Genomic DNA, 24,520 nt, shown 5'->3' with positions numbered 1-24,520 from the left:
TGACCCCCAGCCCACCCCGCGTCTCCATCCCCCTCTCCCTGGGTCTCCGTCCCCCTCTCACTGCCCTCCCCTCCCGCAGCTGAACTCCTTCGAGCAGCTCTGCATCAACTACACCAACGAGAAGCTGCAGCAGCTCTTCAACCACACCATGTTCGTGCTGGAGCAGGAGGAGTACCAGCGCGAGGGCATCCCCTGGACCTTCCTGGACTTCGGCCTCGACCTGCAGCCCTGCATCGACCTCATCGAGCGGCCGGTGAGCCCCCCCCCCGTCCCCCGGAGCCCCAGCCTCACGCCCCGCCCCGTCCCCTCCCCCTCGACGAGAGCCTGGTGTCGCCGTCCCCCCCGGGCTCAGGGTGGGGAAACGCCGGCACCTGCTGCGGGAGCGCGTGCTGCGCGTGCGCGGACCAGGCCGCCGGCGGAGCCTGCACCCGGCGCTAACTCCTCTTCTGACGTCCGCTGGTGGCCAAGTGTTATTTATAAGAGCTACAGCTCAGCAACAGCCCAAGTGTCTGGATTTGGGGATCTGGCTTACTCTCCCGTCCTGTCGCTGGTCAGGCCAACCCCCCCCGGCCTCCTGGCCCTGCTGGACGAGGAGTGCTGGTTCCCGAAGGCCACCGACAAGTCCTTCGTGGAAAAGGTGGCCCAGGAGCAGGGCGGCCACCCCAAGTTCCAGCGGCCGCGGCAGCTGCGAGATCAGGCCGACTTCAGCGTCCTGCATTATGCAGGCAAGGTAGGGGGCTGGAGCCGACCTTGGGTTGCATGGGTAGGAGTTGGCTGCAGATGGGGAAAGGGTGCAGAGGGAAAGCAGGGGGGCCCTGGTGTCCACTGGAGGCAGAATGGACAGACAAGGGCCAGGAGAGCCTGAGAAAAAAGGAAGGAGCCTGTCTGATGAAGTCAGAAAAGCTTCCTCAGGGAGGGGTTATTGGCAGTGGGTTTTGAGAGATGGGTAGGAGCTCACCGGGAGAAGTGTGCATTTTATTTCCTCATTCAGCAAGCATGTGCAAAGGCTTCTTGCATGCCCACCCCTGTGCTGAAGAAAACTGGAGATGCAAGTCAAACAAAGTTTCTGCTCTCACAAATTATCTGGGAGAGAGACCAACACACACCATTAGGATATTAGGCCAATAATTGCTCTAATGGGGCAGCTAAGGACAGTGTCAGAGCCCAGAGAAGGAGTGCCAGCCAGGAGAGTAATGCTTGACCTAAAGTCTACATTGGGGGTCAACAAACTTTTTCTGTAGAAGACCACATAGTAAATACTTTTGGCTTTGTGGACCAGACAGTCCCTGTCACAGCTGCTCAATTCTGCTGTTGTAGTACAAAAGCCTCCATGGATGATTCATAAATGAGTGGGTCACGCTGCTTTGCAATGCAATTTTACTGGCAAAAGAGGTGGTGGGCTGGATCTGGCCCGTGGTCTAACTGATGAGTGGCGGAAGCCGGCAAAGGACAAATGAGGGTTGGAAAGGCTCTCCAGGTGGAGGGGACAGCAGAAAGGCTGGGAGGCAGGAGACCCTGGGTGATCCGTGTCTCACACTCCGTTCATTTCCCAAATGTTTTCTAAGCGCTCCCATGTGCCCCACACTACCGTGGGCAATGGGGGAGCCCTGCCCTCAGGGAGCCCCCGTCTGGTGGGAGAAACACCTGTAGACAAGCACCTGGCTGGGATTGTACCTGTAAACCCCTGCATCCCCTGAGGGAGTGGGCCAGGTGAAAATCCCCTGGGAGAGAGTCCCAGCAGCAGGAACAGCAGGGGTGGAAACCCTGGGGCACAGTGAGGAGGCAGCAATAAGGAAGAAAGAGCTGGCAGATGGGGTCCCAGAGTCAGGCAGGGGCCAGGTAGGGAAAGAAACCAAAGAGGCGCAGTGCTGGTGGATGCACCATTCAGGGCCTGGCACTAAGTGGCCCTTGCATTCTCCGTCTTGGGGGAGCCCCAGAGCTGGGCGGCTCAGAGCTTCCGGGCACCCCCTTGGGGGATGGGGGGGGTCACCTCCCCTCTTCTCCTGATCCCATCCAGGTCGACTACAAGGCAAATGAGTGGCTGATGAAAAACATGGACCCTTTGAACGATAATGTCGCAGCCCTGCTTCACCAGAGCACGGACCGGCTTACGGCGGAGATCTGGAAAGATGGTGAGGGCCAGTTTCCTGGGTCCCTTCCCCTGGGGGCCTCCCTTCCCTTTCCCTCCAACCCACATCTTTGTTTCAGAGCCAAGTTCTGAACCTGAGTTCTCTTCTCAGACCCAGAACTCACACAGTTAGGCCAGACACGCTCATGAACGGTGTTTCAGATTAGTGGGTTATTTGTTTATTTGTGTGTATGTATATCTCAAGTCAGCATGATGCTCAATGATAAAACACTCCCCTTAACCAGAAACAAGACAAGGAGGGCCACTGTCTACACTGCTGTCAAACACCATTTTAGTGATAGTAGCCTATGCAGTCAGACAGGAAAAAGAAATAAGCATGTGAGTTCTGTCAAAGAATAGGTCAACTTATTATGTATAGATGGCATATGATTCCCTTTTCTCAAAATTAAGAGATTCAACTGATTAACAAGAAATTTCAGAAAGGTGGTGTTTTACAGATTAGCTAACTTTTAGGCTTTGCTTTCTTTGCTTTCTCACAAAGTCCCCAGCCAAGGGAAAAGAAACAACAGGATGAAATAGAGTTATGGAGAATTTTCCTACACCAACAAGGCCCACATGAGTTGGGCCATCAGTCTTTTAGGACTGACATGTCTAGGAGGTGTGGCTAGAAAAGCCACCCACCTTCATGGTGTAACTCCAACCCTTTCCAAGCCCTGTCTGCTGCTCCCCACCCTCAGAGGAGGTTTGCGAGATGATTTTGTAAAATTAGCGAAACCAGCATCTTGGCTTTTTGTGATTCTGGGAGACCAGAAAGCATTCACCTTTCATTTTGCTTCACCTTTCACTGCAATAGGAAGCATGGTTGTAGATGCATCAGCCAATGTGATTAGACAAGAGGGTAAAATAAGCAGGATGAGGGGTTCCCAAAATGAGCTCGCAGAACAGAGGGGCATGGGGTGCCTTGATTTTGTGAGCTTATTTGGAAAGGAAAATTTGATTTTTATGTCTCACATAGTTAACACAAGAGAGATTGAGAAGTGATATCTACTTTCCAGAAAAAAACAGATTCAGCTATGGGAATCCTCTTCTTCAGGCTCATAATTACCCCCTCTTCTTTAAAAACTTTGCCCCACCCATGGACTTCCCTGATGCTCGGTGGTTGTCACATGTCCTGCCTTATGTGTTCCGGCTCTCAGAAGTTTCCATGAAAGAAAGTGGAAGTTGCCAAACCTCATGAATCCAAACTGGCACCTCCACAATTCTCTTAGTGCAAGCCACAAGCCATCCCAGACTCAGGGTGCTGCAAGTCACAGGCAAAGGGTGCAAGAACAGAGAGGAGTGGAGGATTGTGGCCGTTTTTGCATCAGTCTCTACCGCACACCTTCCCTGAGCCTGGAGTTGGGCGCCCAGCATCCCAGCAGCAGAGAGGAAAAGGCAAATTAGATCAACTCCCCTCAGAGAGGCAAAAACAGTGAGCTGGCTGGGAGCATTGTGTTTGTCCTTGAGCTTCCTGGCATCCGGGGCAAAAAAGGGGCACCTAGTAAAACAGATGCAGACCCGGCTTCCCTTGGATTAAATTCTCACAGGGGACATTCATCCTTTCAGCTGACATTGATGACAGACAGTTAGTAGATACAAAGGTGAACAGGACAGAGTCCCAAGCTTTAAAGGTCATGGCCAGTGGGCAGGTGTTTTCCTTTTGCTTTGCCCGTGCTGTCGACTAACCAGCCTCTCCTCTTTCTTTCTCCCTGCCATCTTCTCCCCCTCCTCTCTCTCATGCTGCCCCCTCCACATCTCACCCATCTCCCTGCCATCTCCCTCCATCTGCCCTTGCCTGCCAGAACACGGGGGCTTCCAGCAGTTCTCTTTCCTTGGCTCCTTCCCACCGTCACCCTCAGGATCCGCAGGGAGGCACCGCTCTGCCATTTCTCCACTCGGGGGTGGGTGTCTCGGCATCGACGGGTGAGGTTGGCTGGACGAGGAGGGTGAGCCTGGTGGACCGGGAGCCTGGTTCCAAACACCTGTCCCCTCTCCTCTGTATCCCAAGGCCTCACACCCTTCTTCTCCCTCCTTGTCGCCTCCTTCAGCAGTTTCCAGACTCTTCATAGCCGCAGAGCCCTTCCTTCCAACTAAATCTCACGGAAAGTGCACACAACTGTGATCATATCTGCGGGAGTTTACTGAGCATTTACTGTGTACCGTGGGTTCCCTGAAGCCCCTTTACAAGTATTCTCACAAAGAATTTTCAGAGCGACCCAACAGGGTTGGCGTTAGTAGTATTATGCCCATTCTGCATGTGAGGAGACTGAGGCCCAGAGAGATTATGTAACTTGCTTGCGGTCACAGAGCCAGAATTTGAACCCGAAACATTGAGTCCCAGAGCCCCAGCTCTTCCCTGTGCTAAGAGAACTTAGCAAATGGTCATTTGCACGTTGATAATGACTAGGAGTACAGGGAGAGTTGAAGTAGGGGGAGGAAAAACTGAGCCCCCACAGAGCACCAGGCCTTGCCCTAAGCATGGATTATCTGACTGAGCCCTGATGACCCTCAGGGTGGGGTGGGATTGCAGGACAGCAGATTTGTCCCAGCTGTGAGTTTCCGAGAGCCTGGGGCGGTTCAGCGTCTGGAATTTGAGGTGGAGGCAGAAGGAAGGAGTGGGATATTTTCACCCGCTGAAGTGGCATCACTCAGTGGCAAGAGAGAAAACAGATGATTCCAGTAGCTGAGAATTCAGATGGTTCTGGAAAACCTGGTTTGTATAGAGGTGGATTGCCTTATTTCAAATATTGCCCATAAAAGCAGGACTTTAACATTTATTTTTTAATGTGGCACTGTTTCAGGTTCCTAAATGTGTATGTGCTGTGGGGTTAGCACTGTTTCCCCTCTCTGTGCCTCAGTTTCCTCATCTGTAAAATGGGAGTTATTCTCATTGGGTTGAAGAGGGGTCACATGTGCCGATAGATGTAAGTGCTTTGAGCTGTACCTGGCATGGAATAAGTGTAGGGTCAGCATTTGCTGTTGTTATGTCATTGTTTATTCATAAGGAAAACACAAATTATGTCCTTGAGGAAAATAGGAGGCGTTACTGCCTTGGTTCAAATCCTGGATCTTCCATTCCTAATCTGTGTGACCTTGGTCATGGTCCTCCACTTTCCTGACCCTCAGTTTGCCTGTCAGTCCAATGGGGCTAATGCTTACCTTTTCAGACTATGTGAGGTGTTTCATATGTAAAGTGCATGACCCTATAAATGACAAGACCCTCAACCTTTGGCCAATCCAACTCCCTGAAAATGACCCCTAACCCCTCTCTCTGTGCATCTGTTTCCTCCCCCCACAGTGGAGGGCATCGTGGGGCTAGAGCAGGTGAGCAGCCTTGGGGATGGTGTGCCAGGTGGCCGCCCCCGCCGGGGCATGTTCCGGACTGTGGGACAGCTCTACAAGGAGTCCCTGAGCCGCCTCATGGCCACACTCAGCAACACCAACCCCAGCTTTGTCCGATGCATCATCCCCAACCATGAGAAGAGGGTGAGTGATTCAGCCTGGGGACAGGGAGCAGCTCTGGCAGTGGGTAAAACAAGAGTTTGCTTCTGGCCCCAGGCCATTTGGGAATATTCACTCGTTCATTTGATTTACATTTATTGGACACCAGCTTGGTGTCAGGTCCTAGGGATACTTTAGAGAGAAAAGCACAGCCAACTGCTATTCTCAAGGAGCTCACAGTGTAATGGGATAGACAGACATTCAGATAACCACCCAAAAGGAAAGTCTGGTTGAGTTTGCAAGGGTGGTAAGTGCTGCATAGGGTGTGATCTGGTCACTGAAATCAGAGAAGACTCCCTGGAGGAGGTGATGACTGAGCTAAGGATAAGTGGTATTTTGAGCAGAGAACAGCTTATGAAAAGGCCCAGTGGTGGGCCAGGATATGGAAGGTCCAAAGGGTAGAAAGCAGGAGGTTGGGGCTGGGGGTGTGGTGGAGGTGGGGGAGGCCATGCTAGGCCTTCTGGGCCCCATGAAGTTTTCTTGCTGGGGAGATCAGAATAGGCCTAAGAAGGGCCAACATGAGTGGAAAATGAGATCACAAAACGAGGTGCCCAAAGCTTAGAATGTCCTCAGAAAGTAGGAGCTGTGGTTTTGGGTGCATCTAAGATAACCCCCCGACACACACACATCTCCAAAGTTGGGATGTGGCTGATGTTCAGTGACCTGTCAGAGTTTAATAGAGTGTTTTCTTTGTCATGGTATGTGAAATAACAGTGTGTTTTACCATTGATGGTGACTTATATCTGATGAAATATGGTGAATATAGATTCAGCCATTTCTCCAAGGACCCTTGGTTCTCTTTCATGGAGAAGGTGCTTAGAGACCAAGATCTGGGTGCTAGGTGTGTTCAGTAGGATTGAGATGTTACTCTGAAGAACTCTCAGTACACAGAACTTTGGCTACACAAGCATACACACACACACGGACTTATATGCACACATGTATGTACACGCAGGTACTTATATATATGTATACACACAGTACATCTGTATTATTGCTCTAACTATATGTATTGAAAACCATGAATTCATACCAATACATCCAGTTCCATACCAACATCACAGAGTTCACTGTAACTTTTTCCTGTTTACGTAATTATAACTCTTTTCCACCTTGAGAAACCTGGCTCCTATTATCCGCTACGTGTTTACTTGTTTCCTCAGTCCCCTGTTATGTAATCAGTCTCCTGTCCCTGCTGGGCACTTCCCCAAATAAAGCCTGCCTAATGTTTTGTCAAAGGGTAGAATGGAAGGAAGGAAGGAGATGAAATGTTATTATGAGAACATCATATGCATTCTCCCTAATTTCCAGCCATTTTCTTGGTCCTCTTATGATCCCAAGTAAAAAATTCAACTAAAATGTTTTAAGCAAAGTCAAAAATGTATAGACTTACATAATTGAAAAGCCACCATTGGGTTCAGGTGTGGCTTGATCCAGGCGCTCAAATGGTGGTGTCAGGAATCTTTCCCCACTGCATGACTCTGCTTTTCTATATGTTGCCCTCACCCTGAGGTCTTTAACTCAGGGTGGCCAAGTGGCACCAGTGGCTTAAGCTTTCGTTCTCCCAGTCCAGCAACCCAAGGGGAAAGAAAGAGCCTCTTGCCCAATGGCTCCAGCAAAAGTCCCAGGGCTGGCTTTCATTGGCCCAGTCCAGGTTTTGTACCCACCCTTAAACCAGTCACTGTGATTGGCCAGCCCTGGATCACATGACCATGCATGTCTGGGTCCAGGGATGAGGTCATTGCTCCCACTCATGGGCTGGCTGCAGAGGAGGTGGGGTCTTCCCCCTCCAAACCCTGATGCTTTATTACCAAGGAACAGGCACAGACACAGCCATGGGTAAACAGAAGCTCCCTTTTGCCAGAACATAAACAAACTGAGGGGCTTCTATCTGCTGAGTCCCCAGTGGGTGTTAAATAAATGTTTGATGGTTAAATGCATAATATAAAAATATATATATATGCTTACAGAGCCCTTGAAAAAGTCCCAAATGGTGGTTCCTAGTCTTTAATTCCCCGATGAACTATTTAAAAATGCCGATACCCGTGCCCAACTTCCAGAGCTTCAGATTCTCCCCAGGGAAGGAGATTTGATTTGAAAAAACAAACAAAAAAAGGCTCCCCAGGGCTTTGGTGTATAGTCAGGGTCGAGAACACCTGAGCTAGAAGGTTCCATGAGAAGGTGCCCCTGTATTTACTGTAGGACCTGGGAAAGCTGGGGGTTCTGTTTTGCCACATCCCATTTGAATTTCTGTACTGTTTACAGTTGTACCATTTATGTATTACTTTTTTTAAAAAAAGAAAAGTCAGTCACTCACGATAGTTATTTATGGGCTTCGTCACTGGTTCCCTTCCCAGGGAAGACCTGTGCATCTATTCAGCTCTCGCCATCTTTTCTCCTCAGCACTTATTAATGTTTATTTACTTGTGGCATTTGTTAGCGACTTCTTTACCCCGTTTACTGTCACTTTCTCCCGCTGGACCGTCAGCTCCCACGGGTGGGCATCTCTGCCTGGCTTGATGGCTGCTGTTTCCCTGGGGCCCCACCAGCCCCTGGCACGTAGTAGGTGCTCAGAACATAATGGGTCGAACCGCACAAAACTGATGCAATTCAAACATTTTATATATAAAAAAAAGTCTGGTGGTAACAAACACAGAGATACAACTGTGCATTTGGGTGGCATTCCTTCTGTGCTGCCATCGCGGCCGGGGAAGGGGTCCTCCTGGTGGACGCGGCCCCCCGCGGCCCCCCGCCGACCCCGCGCCTCCCTCGCGCCCTCCGCAGGCCGGGAAGCTGGAGCCCCAGCTGCTGCTGGACCAGCTGCGCTGCAACGGCGTCCTGGAGGGCATCCGTATCTGCCGTCAGGGCTTCCCCAACCGCATCCTCTTCCAAGAGTTCCGGCAACGGTGAGCCCGGGCCCGGCAGGGGGGCGGGGGGCGTGGGTGCCGCGTGGGTGGGAGGTGAACGGGCGCCCCTGGTGCGTGTGGAGGGGCGGGGGTGCAAAATCGCTCAGGACGGCACCTGCCCTTGGCGTTGAAGCTGACCGCCCAAGTGGGATCCTTAATGGGTTGTGTAGCCACGCATCCGTGTGTTGCACCCTGCATTTCTTAAAAAACGGAGCCAGTCAAGAACAGAAAATACCAACGTGTGTGACAAGTACTAGGGCATTATAACAAAAATCATATTTCACACAAGCGGTGCAGAGCAGCGCTGCCCTTTAGAGATACAATGCAAGCCACGTTTGTCATTTAAAATTTTCTAGTAGCTACGTTTTAAAAAGTGAGAAGGAACAGGGGAAATGAATTTTCAACAGATATTTTATTCAACCCAATATGTCGAAAATATTCAATAATTTAGACATATAGCAATATGAAAATCATTAATGGATATTCCGTGTTCTTTGAAACCCGATGTGTGTTTCATGCTGACTGTGCATCTCGATTTGGATGCTGAGTTTCCACTGGTCAAAGTGAAATGGAGTTTGATCAAACAAGAGGGTTGTGTTGATCTGAGAAATATTTCACACCACTTCAGTTTTTAAATTTAGATTTAGCTTAATTAAAATGTAATAAAATCAGTTCTTCGGTCGCACTTGGCCACATTTCAAAGGCCCGATGGTCGCTGGCGTCTGTTCTTAGCCGCTCCTGGGAGCTTGTTTAGACAAGTTTTCAGGTTCTCCGAATCCTCCTGATTAGTCTGCATTTTAACAAGATCCCTGGGGATTTAGAAACACACACACACACACACACACACACACACACACACACACACACACACACACTCTCTCTCTCTCTCTCTCTCTCTCTCTCTCTCTCTCTCTCTCTCTCTCTCCCCCTCTCCCCTCCTCTCTCTCTCTCTCTTTCTGAGATTTCTCAACCACCAACTGTAAAAAATAATGCATACCATGTATATGACACATTCTATATACGATATGGGTGTATATAGGACATATGAGATGTGTGTATATATTATATACGATACACATTATTTTATATGAAATGTCGAGATCCAAGGAGAGGGAGCGGCAGGACAAAGGCTCTGAGGGTGGACGCATCTGTGACTCTAAAACAGATTCTGTATTCTGTATTGCACTCAACAATTTGAAAGAAACTGCTGTGAGGCACGTAGCTCGGGGACCACCATGTGATGAGTGTTCAGAAAAGTTAGCTGCCATCGTCCCTGCTGATACTCTCGCATCCCCGTCCCAGGACACGGCTGTTTTTGCACATCCCAGCGACTGATGCTGCAGTTTTCTCACTGCCGCTGTCACTGTTGATACTGTACTTTGTCACCCTGAGCCCTGTGCCCAGCTGGTGGCAGGTGCTTGGGGGCCATTTGCTGTAACTTTCCACCACCCCCATCTCTCCCCATCCCCAGGTATGAGATCCTGACGCCCAATGCCATCCCCAAGGGCTTTATGGACGGGAAGCAGGCCTGCGAGAAGATGGTGAGGCAGAGGGAGGGGGCGGGGGAGGGGGCTGGGCCTCCTGCAGTGCTCCTCTCCTTTCAACCCTCCCCCCACGCCTCCCCCATCACCCTCCCCCCATCTTCTCCCCTCCCCCCATCATCTCCCCTCCCCCATCCCTCACAGATCCAGGCCCTGGAACTCGACCCCAACCTCTACCGCGTGGGGCAGAGCAAGATCTTCTTCCGGGCGGGGGTCCTGGCCCAGCTGGAGGAGGAGCGGGATCTGAAAGTCACAGACATCATCGTGTCCTTCCAGGCAGCGGCTCGGGGATACCTGGCCCGCAGGTGGGGGGGGCACCGTCTCCCAGGGTCCCAGTAGCCAAGGCTGTGGCAGGGAGGGGTTGACCAGCTCTCCTTGCCCAGCAGCAGGACTGGGGAATGAGCAGGGCAGAGAGAGCAGAGGGCCGGGGGTCAGGAGGGCTGGGGCTGGGGGCTGGAGGGCTGTGCCCAACAGGATCCAGCAATGGTAGGGAAGTGCCTGCACACAGTAGGTATTTAATAATGGCTGACTGGGTGCAGGGAGCAGGGCCCCTTTGCTAAGGGCACAGGGCCTGGAGCAGCCGAGACCCACTCTCCCACTGTCTTCCCGCCCAGGGCCTTCCAGAAGCGGCAGCAGCAACAGAGCGCCCTGAGGGTGATGCAGCGGAACTGTGCGGCCTACCTGAAGCTGCGGCACTGGCAGTGGTGGCGGCTCTTCACCAAGGTAAGGGCTGCAGGGGGATGGGAGGGGGCCCGGACAGCAAGGGGCAAGGGCCTAGGGGCCAGGCCTGCTTGAGCCTCAGTGTTCTACATCAGTAAAATGGGCCCATCAGCCTAACCTCTGTTTGCCAGGATTCTTTAGGGAGCAAGTGACAGGAAACCTGGGTCAAACCACAAGGGTAAAAACCAGAGGGCAGCTTCAGGTACAGCCAGATCCAGGAGCCAAATAGGGACATCCGTTATCCGACTTTCTGCGACTTCCATGTGGCTTTCCTCCATGGCAATCATAGCCAGACTTTTCTCAAATGGGGGCCACCAGCAGATCCAGTCTCACCCACCCCCCCCTGCACACACACACACCCCAACCCCACCACCAGCTTGGCCAGTGCAGTGGGCAGAGTCCAGGCTTCTCTCTTGGTCCAGCTGGGGTCTGTGGCCATCCTAGAACCAGTCAGATGAACCGGGCTGGGGTCACATACCCATCCAAGCAGAGGGGAAGAATCAAGTCATCAGGACCCTCCATTGTAAGCTAAGGGAAGGGGGCTCCCCCATCAGAAAATTAGAAAGGTAAAAGGGATTAGAGGTTTGGAGGTGAAAGCACAGCTGCTCTGTGTGATTCTGAATACGATAATAGAGAGGTCAGCCTGCAGCCCTCACTGGGTTTTATTGAACACCTACTATGTGCCCAGCACTGTTTTAAGGGCTGGGATAAAATAGTATAAAAACAGACCAGGCTCTCCCTGTCTTTGTAGGTGCCCATAGGTTAACGCGTTATCTGGGGCTGCTTTCACGTTACAAGGGCAGCGTGGAGTCATTGCCACAGGGATCATATGGCCTGCGAAGCCCCAGATATTTACTAGCAGACCTTTTAAGAAAAAATTTCTATTCTAGGCCTGGAGAGGAGGCTGGGGGAGGTTGACAGGTATTAATGAATCCCACAAATAGATGTAAAATTATCACTGAGCTAAATGCTATGAATTAGGACAGAAAGGAACAGAAGATGATAGAATGGACAGAGAATCGGGTTGCAGGGAAAAGACTCCAGCGGAGATGAGGACTGCATAGCAACCAACAGAACAGACTACCAGAGCACATCCCACTTGGCCTCACAGAGGGTGGTTTGGGGAAACTTGTGTGTGCCTGTCATTCAGACCTGAATCACACAGTGTAAAATGCACCTTTCCCCCTGGGACTGGGTGCCAGAATCGCCATTGCCAGGTTCCGGTAGCTGCCCTAGTCTCTTTATAAGTGTTAACTCATTTAATCCTAAAAGCCCTGTGACGTAGGGGCTGTCATGGTCCCCACTTTACAGATGGGCACGAATGTGCTTCTCTGAGGGCAGGCAGCTAGCTCTGGAGGAGCTGGGATTTGAACCCACGTCCTCAGGGGCCACCAGAGGGCGCACTCTCCGCCCCTGGGCCAGGTGCCTCCCACCTCAGCAGGTGGAGGGTGGCCGGAGGACCCCAGCAATCCACCACGGTCCCTCGCCTCCCCTTAGGTGAAGCCACTGCTGCAGGTGACGCGGCAGGACGAGGTGCTGCAGGCACGGGCCCAGGAGCTGCAGAAAGTGCAGGAGCTGCAGCAGCAGAGCGCCCGCGAGTTGGGCGAGCTCCAGATCCGCTTGGCGCAGGTGAGGGGCGTGGCTGCGGGTGGGGAGAGGAGGGGCCAGGGTGTGAGGGGCGGGGCTTCGAGGGAGCAGGGTGGCGGAGGGAGAGATGGGCGGGGCGGGGCCAAGGTGTGCTGGAGCCCGGCAGGGGTGCAGGGGGCTGGGGTCACGGACAGAACCAGGAAGCCAGGGGCCAGAGCTGCAGGGCCGCAGGGCAGGGCAGGGCAGGGTGGAGGTTCAGGGGTCAGGGCCGTGGGTGGAGCCGTGGTGCCTCAGGAGTAAAGGGAGGGTGTTGAGGGGGACTGCGGGCCCCGGGATATACCTGGGGCGGAGCTGTGGGAAAGAAGGCAGGGTGGGGGCACAACCCAGGTGCTGGGATCTGGCAGGGGTGGGGGGTAGTGGTGTGCAGCCCTCTGGGCAAACACAGTGCTGGGGCCACCATCCTTACCCCCACCTTTTTCTGGACTATAGATTTTATTTTATTTTATTAACTTTTATTGGCTTGACTCTCTTCTGATGACAGAATTTATCTGTAATGGGAAATTTAGCATGGGGGACAGCCCCTAAAGCTTTCTCTCTCCCAGGAAATTTTTTTCTGCCTTTTGTTTGTGTGTGTGTGTGTGTGTGTGTAAAGAAATTCTCACCTATTCATTTAAGTATCTTTTATTATAATTTTTACCACAAAAATAATATGTATTTGAAAAAGGTAATAAACACAATGAAAAATGTGCAGTTTCAATGAACCAGAAAGAAAAAGTTCATGAAAAAAGCAAATCAACATGCAATGATTTCATGTTAAATGAATAAAAATAAGGAGAGAATGATAAGAGATGTATATATACTGGTAAGCATAAGTAAATGGACTGTGAAAGACAGGGCTTATCAATTCTTTTTTTCCTATACCTGGCTTTGTATAGGACTTTATACAGACACTAACAAGCTTGTGTATTTTTGCATATGTGGTATATATTTCTGCATCTATAATATGTGAAAAAATGTTTAGAAATATATCTCACAATACATACTGTTTTGACAACATGTAATTTTTAATTAATAATGTTATTTAGGCTAATGTATGATTGCATATATTAGGAAACCAAAAATAAGTGACCTGAATGCAGTACATTTAAAAATGTTTCTCATAGAAAAGAAGTCCAAGACTAGTATGGGGGCTTCTTGGACATCGAGGACCCAGGCTTCCTCCCTTTGGTTCCACCATCCACAGTACAGGACATTTGTTCTGGTGTTGCCTCATGTCCAATATGGCAGCTGGAGATCCAGCCATCACATCTGGATTCCAGGCATTAGGAGAGAAGGGGAATTGTGGGAAAGAGCAAAAGCAGACTCCCAGCTGAGTGAGGCCCCTTTAAAGAGTTCTCTTAGAGGAAATGCCACCTCCCAGCTTCCACTTTCATCTTGTTGGCCTCCTGGTTGCAAGGGAAGCTGGTGAAGTTGTATTTTTTTTTAACTGGATATGTTGTCACTCTGAATGGAGCCAGGATTTTATTATAAAAGAAGGTCAGGGGGTGGGCGTTGAGGGGGGCAGCGTCTGCTGCAATATGTCATGGAGAGCTTTGTGCATCAGTCAAGTTTCCTCCAGGACATTATTTTTCAAAGCAACAGCTTCTTCGTGAACATATCGACTTAAGGACACTTAGGAAAACTAACAAGAGTAGTTACTCAGGAACATACTGCAGTCTTTAAGTGGCTTCTAGTTTTTTCGCTGTTATGAACAAGGCAGAGGACATCTTTGTGGCACCCTTCCGTGACTATTTCCTTTCCCAGTACTTTCTTATGTCCTCATTGCCTTCACCTTCCCTTGCGTGTCCTTGACCGTGTTAATAGGCTGACACCAGCGCAGGTGGGCCTTGTAGCTGTTTCCAGTATTGTAGCTATCTTAACGTAAGGCTGAAACTACTCCTTTCTGAGCGTTTTTCTGATTGCTTTTCCGGCGCTATTTCCTTGGGTTATACTTCCAGGAGCAGGGGTAGTAAACGGAACGGGAGGTGGTAGAAGGAACCCTCTGGAGTCTCGTGGGGGCTGATGGGAAGGGGCAGGCTGGCCGGGAGGAGCTGGAGGAGTCCCAGGGGGAGAGGATGAGGCAGGTGCTGGGGACAGGGGCGAGAGGGCAGGGAGGAGGGGACTGGTGACCGAGGGTCTGTGGGGAGGGGAAGAGTCTGGCCTGTGGCTGGGGAGGGGGGGTCCATCCTGAGAGGGGCCCTGGGGGAGAAGCAGGTTGGGCGATGCGTCTCCCACCCCCCACCCTCCAAGGACTCGAGGAAATGGGGCAAAGCAAGTCAGAGGGCAGAAGGGTCCCAGAGCTCCGGTCGAGGGCTGTCCCGGGAGCACTGCTTGCTAACCCCTGACCCCCTGACCCCTGACCCCCACCCCAGGTGGAGGAGGAGCGCGCCCACCTGGCAGAGCAGCTGCGGGCAGAGTCGGAGCTGTGCGCCGAGGCGGAGGAGACGCGGGGGCGGCTGGCGGCCCGCAAGCAGGAGCTGGAGCTGGTGGTGTCGGAGCTGGAGGCCCGGGTGGGCGAGGAGGAGGAGTGCAGCCGCCAGCTGCAGTCGGAGAAGAAGAGGCTGCAGCAGCACATACAGGTCTGCTCCCAGTGGCGGCCCAGCAGGCCCCTCTGGCCCCACCCCTCTGTCCACCCTGCCCACCTGGCCTTCTGCGGACTAGGTCTCTCCTGGCCATCAGTGTGCAGAAAACTCAGCTCAAAGTGGCTGAAGCAAAAAGAATAATTTCTGGTTCTGATAATGGGAAGGTCCAGAATACGAATCCAGGATATGCTTCAGGCATGGCTTGATCCAGGCACTCGGGAGATGTCCTCAGTACTCTGCTGCCATCCCCTGGCCCCATTTGCCTCTCTGTGCTGCGTTCTCGGGCAGACTGCATGCCCATGGCTCCCGCAAGCAGCCACTCTAGGCTTCTGTCTTATCAGGGATTAGGACTTCAACTGTTTTGGGACACAATTCAACCCACAACACCTTCCAAACAGCTCCTTGATGATGTTATTATTTCCATTTTATGAATAAGTATGAACCCCAACCATCTACACCTGCACAGCTTACCATATACACTAGCCTGGCACTTACTGTTCCTCAGTTTGCAACACAGTTGAACTCATCTAGGAAATTCTTGCCTGGGAAAGTAAAAGTTGCAAACAACTGTATGGTTCATTTTGGGAGCTTCCCGAAAAACCACTGTCTATTGATTTGACCAGTAGTGATAGTAACGGTAATAACAACGGGCAACTTTGGAGTAATGCCTCTGGGTGAGCTGGGCACCGTGGAAAGCACCAAACATCTTTCCCAACTATGTGGAGTAGATATTACTGTCATCCCCATTTTTCAAGAGGAAACTGAGGCACAGAGAGGTGGAAGTGACTGGCCCACGGCTGCTCATCTAGTAAGAGGCAGAGCCGGGATTCGAACCCAAGCGCTGCTGGTTCCAGGTTCTGTGCTCAGAATCTCATGAATGTTCATTGAGCGCCCACCAGCTGCCAGGCTGTGTTCCAGGTGCAGGGGGGACACAGCAGCATATAAAACCAACAGAGGCCCCCGCCCACCCTCAGGGAGCTTATGGGAACGAAGGGAAAGGAGAGTCACACCCACCCTGGAGGGGGGGCATAGGGCCAGTCCCAACCAAGGCACATGATAGAGGGGGTGTTCCCACAGGGAAAATCATGGTGCTATCACCAAATGCTTGCCAGGCAAAAAGAAAAAAAGTTCTCCATATACTTCTTGCCTTGGTGCCAGACCCCATGCCCCCAAAGCAGCCAGTCAGGGTCCATGGGGGTGTATGCTTTGATTAAGGCAACCCAGACATGTGCAGATCCTAGAGGTGGGCAGCACTTGTTCTGCCCTAGGGGGCTGGAGGCCTTTCTGGAGGAGGTGACATTGGGGTATTGTAGAAAGCATAGGAGTTCGCCAGACAGCAAAGGAAGGGGAAAGGCCTTCCAGGCAAAAGGAACAATGTGTGCAGAGGCTGTGAGGTCTTCTGTGGGGATCTTCTTCTCCCACCTTATACCTGGGCCTGAGTGAAAACCTACTTCTCCCTGGAATGTGGCCAACATGGACTGAATTTCCTAAGAGAAAAGCTGAGTCTTGGGTTGGAGTCTAGGCTCTCACCTGAAGCCAGTGATCCTGGACACATCCCATCCCCTCCCCTCGCTAAGCCTCTGTTTTCTCTGTAAAGCAAGGACCAACCTAGGATGTACTGTGTTCATTTGTTCCTTCATTTATTCAACAAATATTTATTGAGCCCCTGCTGGGCGCAGGCACTGAGGGCAAAGCAGTGGGCTAAACACAGGCCCACACCCCCAGGGGGTTGCAAGTGAATAAGCAAAGCCATTTGTCTTCAGGCAGTGTGCTGAGTGCTATGAGGAGGGAAAAGAAGGGGCTGTGACAGGGGGTCTCTGCAGGGGGAGACAGCGGCCAGGGCAGCTTCTGGGACGGGCAGCCTTTGAGTTCATGTGTGAAGGAGAGAAGGAGCCGGCGGAGCAGAGTCAGGGAACGTCTCCCAGCAGAGAGCCGACAGGATGTGCAAAGGCCCTGAGGCCGGAAGGGGCTGATGTGTTTGAGGGAGAGTGAGCAGGCCCCAGGGTGGAGGGGTGGGGGTGGCAATGAGGTCAGGGGGGGACGAGGGGAGCACCTCTGCAGGGCCTCCTGCCTCAGGGCCCTTGCACTGGCCGTTCCCCCTGCCTGGAGCTCTGTTCCTTGTGGCGTCCCTGAGTCCCTCCACTGCCTTCACCTCTCGCCTCAGCGGGGGCTGCTCAGGGAGGCCTTACCTGACCCCCGGCCACGTAGATCTGCGGGGTCTCTGGCACCTGCTTCCCCCTTCCTTGTTCCTAATCCTGTGCCCGAGCTGCCCCCAGTGTGCCATTTTAGGTTTTCTAGTAGCCACATTAAAAAAAAGTTTAAAGGAAACAGGTGAAATTAATTTTGATATTATATTTTTAACTTGATATATCTGGAATATTATCATTTGTGTATATAATCAATGTAAAATTGTTGGAGATATTTTATTTTACATATAATTAATGGCATTAAAATATCAATATAGAAACTATTATGGGATATTTGTTATTTTATTGTGTGTTATATAGAATTTTGTATAATTAGTGATACATTTTGTTATACTTAAAACTTAATTATAATTACATCATATTTATTATTTTAATAAGTTATTTTATTGATATTAGTGATTTTTTTTTTAACCAAGTCTTCAGAATCCACTGTTTCACACTACGGTGCATCTCAGTTTGGACGATGCACTTTCATTGGAAATACTTTTGATCTGTGTTTACATTTTGCAGCTTCTACAGTTGATAAAGTGGATTCATGTGCCCAAACATACTTAAAAGTTTTCCAATGATTAACCGATTATCCGGTTCTAAATTTTAAATAAGTAAAATTAGATAAAATTGACAATCCAGGTCCTCCGTTGCAGTGACCACACTCCTAGAGCTCGGTGGCCGAGCGGGGCGGATGACGCCTGCCGGGCGATCTATTTATTGCGTTTCTTGATCGTTGTTGGCCTTCCCCCCCCACCCCCACCCCGCGTGCACAAGGCTATAATTTGCACAAGGACAGAGCTGTCTCAACTCTCCCCGGGGCCTAGAGGGGCGCCTGGCAGACACTAGGCGCTCAAACAGATGCTGATTGGGCTGGTGAAATGGAGAACCAGTGAGGGCCGGGTCCTTCCCAGCCTCGCCCGGGCACGGTCCTGTCTGGGCTCCAGGCCCCGTGGGCCCACCCTCCCTGCATCCTTCCCCCCCCACCCCCCGCCCCCTGTTCCCTGGCCCCTCACCCCTCCCTCCTCCCAGGAGCTGGAGACCCACCTGGAGGCGGAGGAGGGGGCGCGGCAGAAGCTGCAGCTGGAGAAGGTGACGACAGAGGCAAAGCTGAAGAAGTTCGAGGAGGATGTGCTGCTCCTGGAGGACCAGAACGCCAAGCTGAGCAAGGTGGGCAGCTGGGGGCAGCCGGGTGGGGGGCTGCGCTGGCGGGTGCCTGGGGCTCTCACTGGATCCCCCTCCATCTGGTCCCCTTCTCCAGGGGTCCTGACTCTGTCTTCCTTTAACGCTCGTTCTCTCCCTACCTCCCTGGCCACACTTTTACCCAAAAGGTATTTATTGAGCAGCTACTGTGTCACTGTCTGTTGCCACCTCACAAACCACCCAGAGGCTCATGGCTTTAAATGACAGCTGTTTCATTGTGTCCCATATTCTGGACTCAGCTGGGAAGTTCCTCCTTAGGTCTCGCTTGGGACTCCCTCAAGCCATCGTGGTCAAAGAGTGCAGGGCTGGGTGTCGGGAGCCTCGGTGCTTCTCCACATGCCCCTCTACCTGCGAGGTAGCCTGGACTTCTCACATGGCGGTTCGGGACTTCAGGAGGGGGAAGTGGAAGTCGCCAGGCCTCTTAAAGGCTCCAGCCTGGAACTGACACAGTGCCGCTTCCACGAATTCTCCAGATCACTTGTGGGATCTGCCTCACTGTACTAGATGCACACCATGTTAGGTTTTTGCCACGATGATGCTGCGTAACAAACAACCCCCCAAACCTCAGCTGCTTACAACAACATTTTTCTTTCCCTTTGTGGGTCTGTGGATTGGCTGGGCTCGGCGCTGGGCTGTGGTGCCCTGTGGGACGCGTCAGGTACAAATGAAAAGGCAGGCTGGACCTCACAGGCACTTCCAAAGCCTCTGCTGTCACCACATGCAGCAGAATTTTGCAAGTCGCGTGGCCCCACCCAGCCTCTGCGGAAGGACCTTCCACCCAGGCATAGGGATCCCCCTGCAAAGTCGAGGGCTTGCATATCTAAGAGTATTACAGGGAGGGACCAAAGAGCTAAAACCTGGAAGCCAGGCTACACGCTGGCCAACCTCTTCTCTTTTACTCAGTTCTATTTCATCCTTTTAAAGGTGATCTCTACCCACTAATTGATTTCCAAAACCTCTTAAGGTTTGAAAACTACCATTCTTGGCCCATGCTTCTCAAACTCCAGTGTGCCTGGGAATCATCTGGGGAGCTTATTAAAAATGCAGATTCCAGTTAGTGCATCTGGGATGGGGCCCTGGATTTGGCATTTCCAACAAGCTCCCATCCAACACTGAGGCCGCGGGCCCATGAACCATCCTTCGGGTAGTGGTGAGGGTGAGAAGCTGCCCAGGAGAAGGCAGGGGTGTGGGGATGGCCTGGCAGTGCGTTTCCGTGAGAGCAAACGGCCGGACACACCCTCACCGTCCTTCAGGGGCAACAGGCTAATGGACGGTGGTTTATCTCAGCTTCCCAGGGCGGCTGGGACAAAGCCCCACAAGTCGGGGTACCCCAGACAACAGGGATGAACTGGCTCGTGGTTCTGGAGGCCAGAGGCTGACACCCAGCTGTCTGTGGGCTGGGCCCCTCCAAAGTCTGTCCAGTGAGGGGGCCAGCCCTCCGTGGCCTTTGCTGCTGGGTCTCTCATCTGTGTCCCCATTTCCTCTTCATTTAAGGGACCCCAGGCCTGTTGCCCTCCAGGCCCCCCTGCCCTAAGAGGGCCTTATTTTAACTTGCCCAATTCCATCTGGACCTACCCTGTTTGCAGATAAGTTCATTGATCTAGTTTGCTAATGCTGCTGCAATGCAAAACACCAGAGATGGATTGGCTTTTATTAAAGGGGGTTTATTTGGTTACACAGTCACAGTCTTAAGGCCATAAAGTGTCCAAGGTAACACATCAGCAATCGGGTACCTTCACTGGAGGATGGCCAGTGGCGTCTGGAAAACCTCTGTTAGCTGGGAAGGCACGTGGCTGGCGTCTGCTCTGGAGTTCTGCTTTCAAAATGGCTTTCTCCTAGGACGTTCCTCTCTAGGCTTCAGCTCCTCAAAAATGTCACTCTTAATTGCTCTTGGGGCGTTTGTCCTCTCTTAGCTTCTCTGGAGCAAAAGTCTGCTTTCAAAGGCCATCCCCAAAATGTCTCTGTAAGCTGAAGCTCCTCTCTCAGTTCCCGTGCGTTCTTCAAAGTGTCCCTCTTGGCTGTAGCAAGCTCGCTCCTTCTGTCTGAGCTTGTATAGTGCTCCAGTAATTTCATTCAGATCCACCCTGAATGGGCGGGCCAACACCTCCATGGAAATTATCCAACCAGAGGTCTTGTCCGCAGTTGACTGAATCACATCTCCATGGAAACACCTAAAGGATTCCAAAATCTAATCAACACTAATATGTCTGCCCGCACAAGATTGCATCAAACATAATGGTGTTTTGGGGGACATAATACATCAAACTGGCACAGTCATCTTCCAGGGGATGGGGCTTAGTCATGGACGTATCTTTTTGGGGGACCCAACTGAATCCGTGACCACGGTGGGGTCCTCGCCCAGTTAGCAGGTGTGAGCCCCCAGGGTGGGCTGGTCTGCAGACCCCAGGGGGCAGGCAGAGGAGGGAAGGGTGGGGGCGGGCAGGACCCCCGTGAGAAGGACACCAGGGGGCGTGTGGGGGGCCCTGACCGCCCCCTGCCCTGCGCAGGAGCGGCGGCTGCTGGAGGAGCGTCTGGCCGAGTTCCACTCGCAGGCGGCCGAGGAGGAGGAGAAGGTGAAGAGCCTCAACAAGCTGCGGCTCAAGTATGAGGCCGTCATCGCGGACATGGAGGGTGAGCCCGGGAGCCGCGGGGCCTCGGTGGTCGCAGCTGCTAAACGGGGGCGGGAAGGAAGGCTGGGGACAGACGGGGCGGCCTCCCAGCCCCCAAGTGGCTTCGGCCTCCCTGAAGCCAGCTCTCGTCCTCTGTCCTCGGGGACTCACTTCCCTCCCTCCTCCCCCGCGTGCCCACCCGCCGCAGAGCGCCTGCGGAAGGAGGAGAAGGGCCGCCAGGAGCTGGAGAAGCTGAAGCGGCGGCTCGACGGGGAGAGCTCGGAGCTGCAGGAGCAGGTGGTGGAGCAGCAGCAGCGGGCGGAGGAGCTGCGGGCCCAGCTGGGCCGCAAGGAGGAGGAGCTGCAGGCCGCCCTGGCCAGGTGGGGCGCCCCGCTCGGACCCCGCTGGGGGCCAGCCGGCCGGGCTCGGTCCCGTCTATGGAACGGGCAGAGCGACCGTTCCAGGTCCAGGGGGGAGTGGAGCAGGGGCCTGGGTGGGTGGGCGGCCGTCCGCAGCTACCCCGCTTGTGGGGGGCGAGAGGAACCCGCTTCTCCCCGCACACGGGGTTTGGGAGGTGGCCGTGCCGTGTTAGGAACGGTGACAATTAACCACAGAATTTGCGTTTATTGAGCACCTACTGTGCCAGGCATGGCACTCAGTGTTTCAAACGCTTTTTGTGTTTCATCCACCTAAGATACTGTTAAGTCTAGATTAAGTTAGATTTCAGAGCTGGTAAAATGTGAAAAAATGTGCACCTTAGAATCGACAGAACAGTGTTTGTGTCTCTGTGTCTGTTTGTCTGTCTGTCTCTGTGTCTGTGTGTGTCTCTGTCTGTGGTCTAGAATATGCATTCTTGAGACTGAATCCTGGGTTCGAATACTGACCTCCCCCCTTCCCCCAAGAGACAGCATCTCTCTAGCCTCAGTTTCCCCATCTGTAAAGCGGGGCTGATGACAGAAGCGACTCCCAGGGTTGCTGTGGGGATTAGATAAGAAAACACCCCAGAAAGGCCCGGCAGGCCCTGAGCCTGCGGTGGATGCCGGCATTTTTGCTTGACTTTTCACTCCTGCTTCTGTTGTTTTTGTCACTGTCCTCGCAGCAGCCCTGGGGCTGTTCACCGCTCTCCATGGACCAAGAAACTGCGGTTCTGAGGGGTCAGTCCCCTGCCAGGGTCACCCCCCACGTGACAGAGCAGGGGACCCGAGTCCTGGTCCACAAATCATCCTGGGGGTTTCGGGGAGGACCTCTGGGGTCAGCTGTGTGACCTGGGCAGGGGAGTTCCCCGCTGTGGGCCTCAGTCTCCTGATTTGGTGTGAGGGTTGTACATGGCGGGAGCTCGGTGGGGGTCAGCCGTGATCCCTGTTAGCACCATCCCCATTTCACAGTTTAGAAAACTTTGAGGCTCACATAGCGGAGTCGCTTGCTCAAGTGGGCGCTGGCTGTCCCCAAGGCCCACGTCTGGCCTCCGTGCCCCCGGGGCTCACCCCTCATCCCTGCCACCCCCCAGGGCAGAGGATGAGGGCACGGCCCGGGCCCAGCTGCTCAAATCCCTGCGGGAGGCGCAAGCGGGGCTGTCTGAGGCCCAGGAGGACCTGGAGGCCGAGCGCGTGGCCAGGTCCAAGGCGGAGAAGCAGCGCCGGGACCTGGGCGAGGAGCTGGAGGCGCTGCGGGGGGAGCTGGAGGACACGCTCGACTCCACCAACGTGCAGCAGGAGCTCCGGTGAGGCCGGGGTGAGGGGACCCAGGGGGTGAGATGCCATTGACAGGAGAGGACCAGCTCTGGGCCCAGGCCCCGCTGGGGATGAAGATGAGTCAGGAGAGTGGGTTGGGGGACAGATTCAGGCAAAGACAAGCCCAATCCAGAGCAAAGGGTGCTTTCATGAGTAACACAGGATGTGGGTGGTGAAGAGAGAAATCCCTAAACCAAGTCTGTGGGAGGCTGTCTCAGAAGACTCCCTGAGAGGGGTCATTTGAATAGGGTTTTGAAAGATGAGTAGGAGTTCACCCTTAAAGCCACACTCCTCCTGCAGTATTACTGCCTAGGTCCCTTGAGTACTATGAAGTGAGATCTCCATCTTTGGAGGGAAACAAGAGAAGGAGACAGTCAGCTGTTGGGGGCATCCCCCCACCCTGAAATCCCTGCCTTCCCCCTCCAGTGTGAAATTGTTTTCCCCTCCCCTTCCCCAAATAAAAGGTCCAAGAGGGAACAGGAGGTGACAGAGTTGAAGAAGGCTCTGGAGGAGGAGACGCGCACTCATGAGGCGGTGGTGCAGGAGCTGAGGCAGCGGCACGGCCAGTCGCTGGGGGAGCTGGCAGAGCAGCTGGAGCAGGCCCGCAGGGTGCGCGGGGAGGAGGCTGGGGGGAGACAGCGGGGTGCTGGGTCTAGGCCAGCCTGTCTCTGGGGTTCTTGCCTCATTTTCCACATCCTTGGTCTGTCTTTCATTCCACAAACATTAATTGAGTGCATACTACATTCCCAGCACGGCCCAGCAGTAAGCAGAACAGTTAACGCCCCTACCCTCGGGGAGCTCCCATTTTGGTGGGAGAGCCAGAGAATAAATGATACATGCACATGCATATATAAAGTTGGGGTGATGCATGCTACAGGGAAAGTAACCAACAGGGAAAGGGGGAGCCGAGTGCCAGGGGTTGCAGTTTTAAACAGTGTGGCCACGGCGGGACCCTGAGAAGGTGACAGCTGAGTGGAGGATTGCGGGAGGTGAGGGGTGGGCCACGTGGGCATCCGGGAGCCTGTTCCGGGTGGAGGCTGCAGCCAGTGCAAAGGCCCTGAGGCAGGGGTGGGCTGGGATCTCAGGTACAGCATGGAGGCCAGTGTGTCTGGCGCCGAGTGAGTGGGGAACCCAGAAATGACTCAGACCCAGGTCTCGCCCACAAGGGGCTTGTGGTCTGGGGGGGAGGGGGGCAGCGACACAAGCACCCCGATGCCGTGTGCTCCAGTGGAGGTGGACAGGCAGCCCCTGCTGCGCCCTGGGAGGGTCGGGGAAAGCTCCCTGCTGGCCTGGTGGGGTGGGGGGCACGCAGACCCACAAACCGCTCGCCTCCCCCACTCCCTGGCCAGGGCAAAGGCACCTGGGAGAAGACGCGGCTGGCCCTGGAGGCCGAGGTGTCGGAGCTGCGGGCGGAGCTGGGCGGCCTGCAGAGCGCGCGGCAGGAGGGCGAGCAGCGGAGGCGCCGCCTGGAGTCCCAGCTGCAGGAGGTGCAGGGCCGGGCTGGCGACGGGGAGCGGGCGCGGGCCGAGGCCGCCGAGAAGCTGCAGCGAGCCCAGGTGAGAGGGTGGCCTGGGCCGGGGTGGGGGCCCTGCAGCGTGACCGGGTGAGATGCCCCCTCTCCGGCCCACGTCCACCTGCCGTCCCTTCCGACTCCTCCAGCATCTTCACCCCCCTGCCCCGCCCCAGGGGAAAAACAGTGTTTCCATTTTTATTTTCCAGATTAAAATAGTGTATTAGGGTAGAAGCTAAGGTGCTGTGACAGAGACCCCAAAATTCATT

The 24,520-nt window shown here is 53.4% G+C and overlaps 1 protein-coding gene across 1 annotated transcript in view; it reads left to right on the top strand.

Moving 5' to 3' along the window:
* Positions 1–24,520, top strand: part of MYH14 (myosin heavy chain 14) — a 74,339-nt gene that overhangs the window by 30,008 nt on the left and 19,811 nt on the right. The window contains exons 14-29 of the mRNA XM_037819302.1: positions 80–254; positions 558–730; positions 2,018–2,132; positions 5,427–5,614; positions 8,414–8,535; positions 10,007–10,076; positions 10,221–10,381; positions 10,691–10,799; positions 12,294–12,425; positions 14,795–15,001; positions 18,232–18,369; positions 20,910–21,033; positions 21,220–21,391; positions 22,519–22,731; positions 23,206–23,350; positions 24,091–24,297. Of these exons, the coding sequence (XP_037675230.1) occupies positions 80–254; positions 558–730; positions 2,018–2,132; positions 5,427–5,614; positions 8,414–8,535; positions 10,007–10,076; positions 10,221–10,381; positions 10,691–10,799; positions 12,294–12,425; positions 14,795–15,001; positions 18,232–18,369; positions 20,910–21,033; positions 21,220–21,391; positions 22,519–22,731; positions 23,206–23,350; positions 24,091–24,297 (2,451 nt within the window). The remainder of the gene's footprint in view (positions 1–79; positions 255–557; positions 731–2,017; positions 2,133–5,426; positions 5,615–8,413; positions 8,536–10,006; positions 10,077–10,220; positions 10,382–10,690; positions 10,800–12,293; positions 12,426–14,794; positions 15,002–18,231; positions 18,370–20,909; positions 21,034–21,219; positions 21,392–22,518; positions 22,732–23,205; positions 23,351–24,090; positions 24,298–24,520) is intronic.

This window comes from Choloepus didactylus, chromosome 27, assembly GCF_015220235.1.
Source record: "Choloepus didactylus isolate mChoDid1 chromosome 27, mChoDid1.pri, whole genome shotgun sequence".
NCBI classification, from domain to species: Eukaryota; Metazoa; Chordata; class Mammalia; order Pilosa; family Megalonychidae; genus Choloepus; species Choloepus didactylus.
This window is presented reverse-complemented; position numbering and strand designations above follow the sequence as displayed.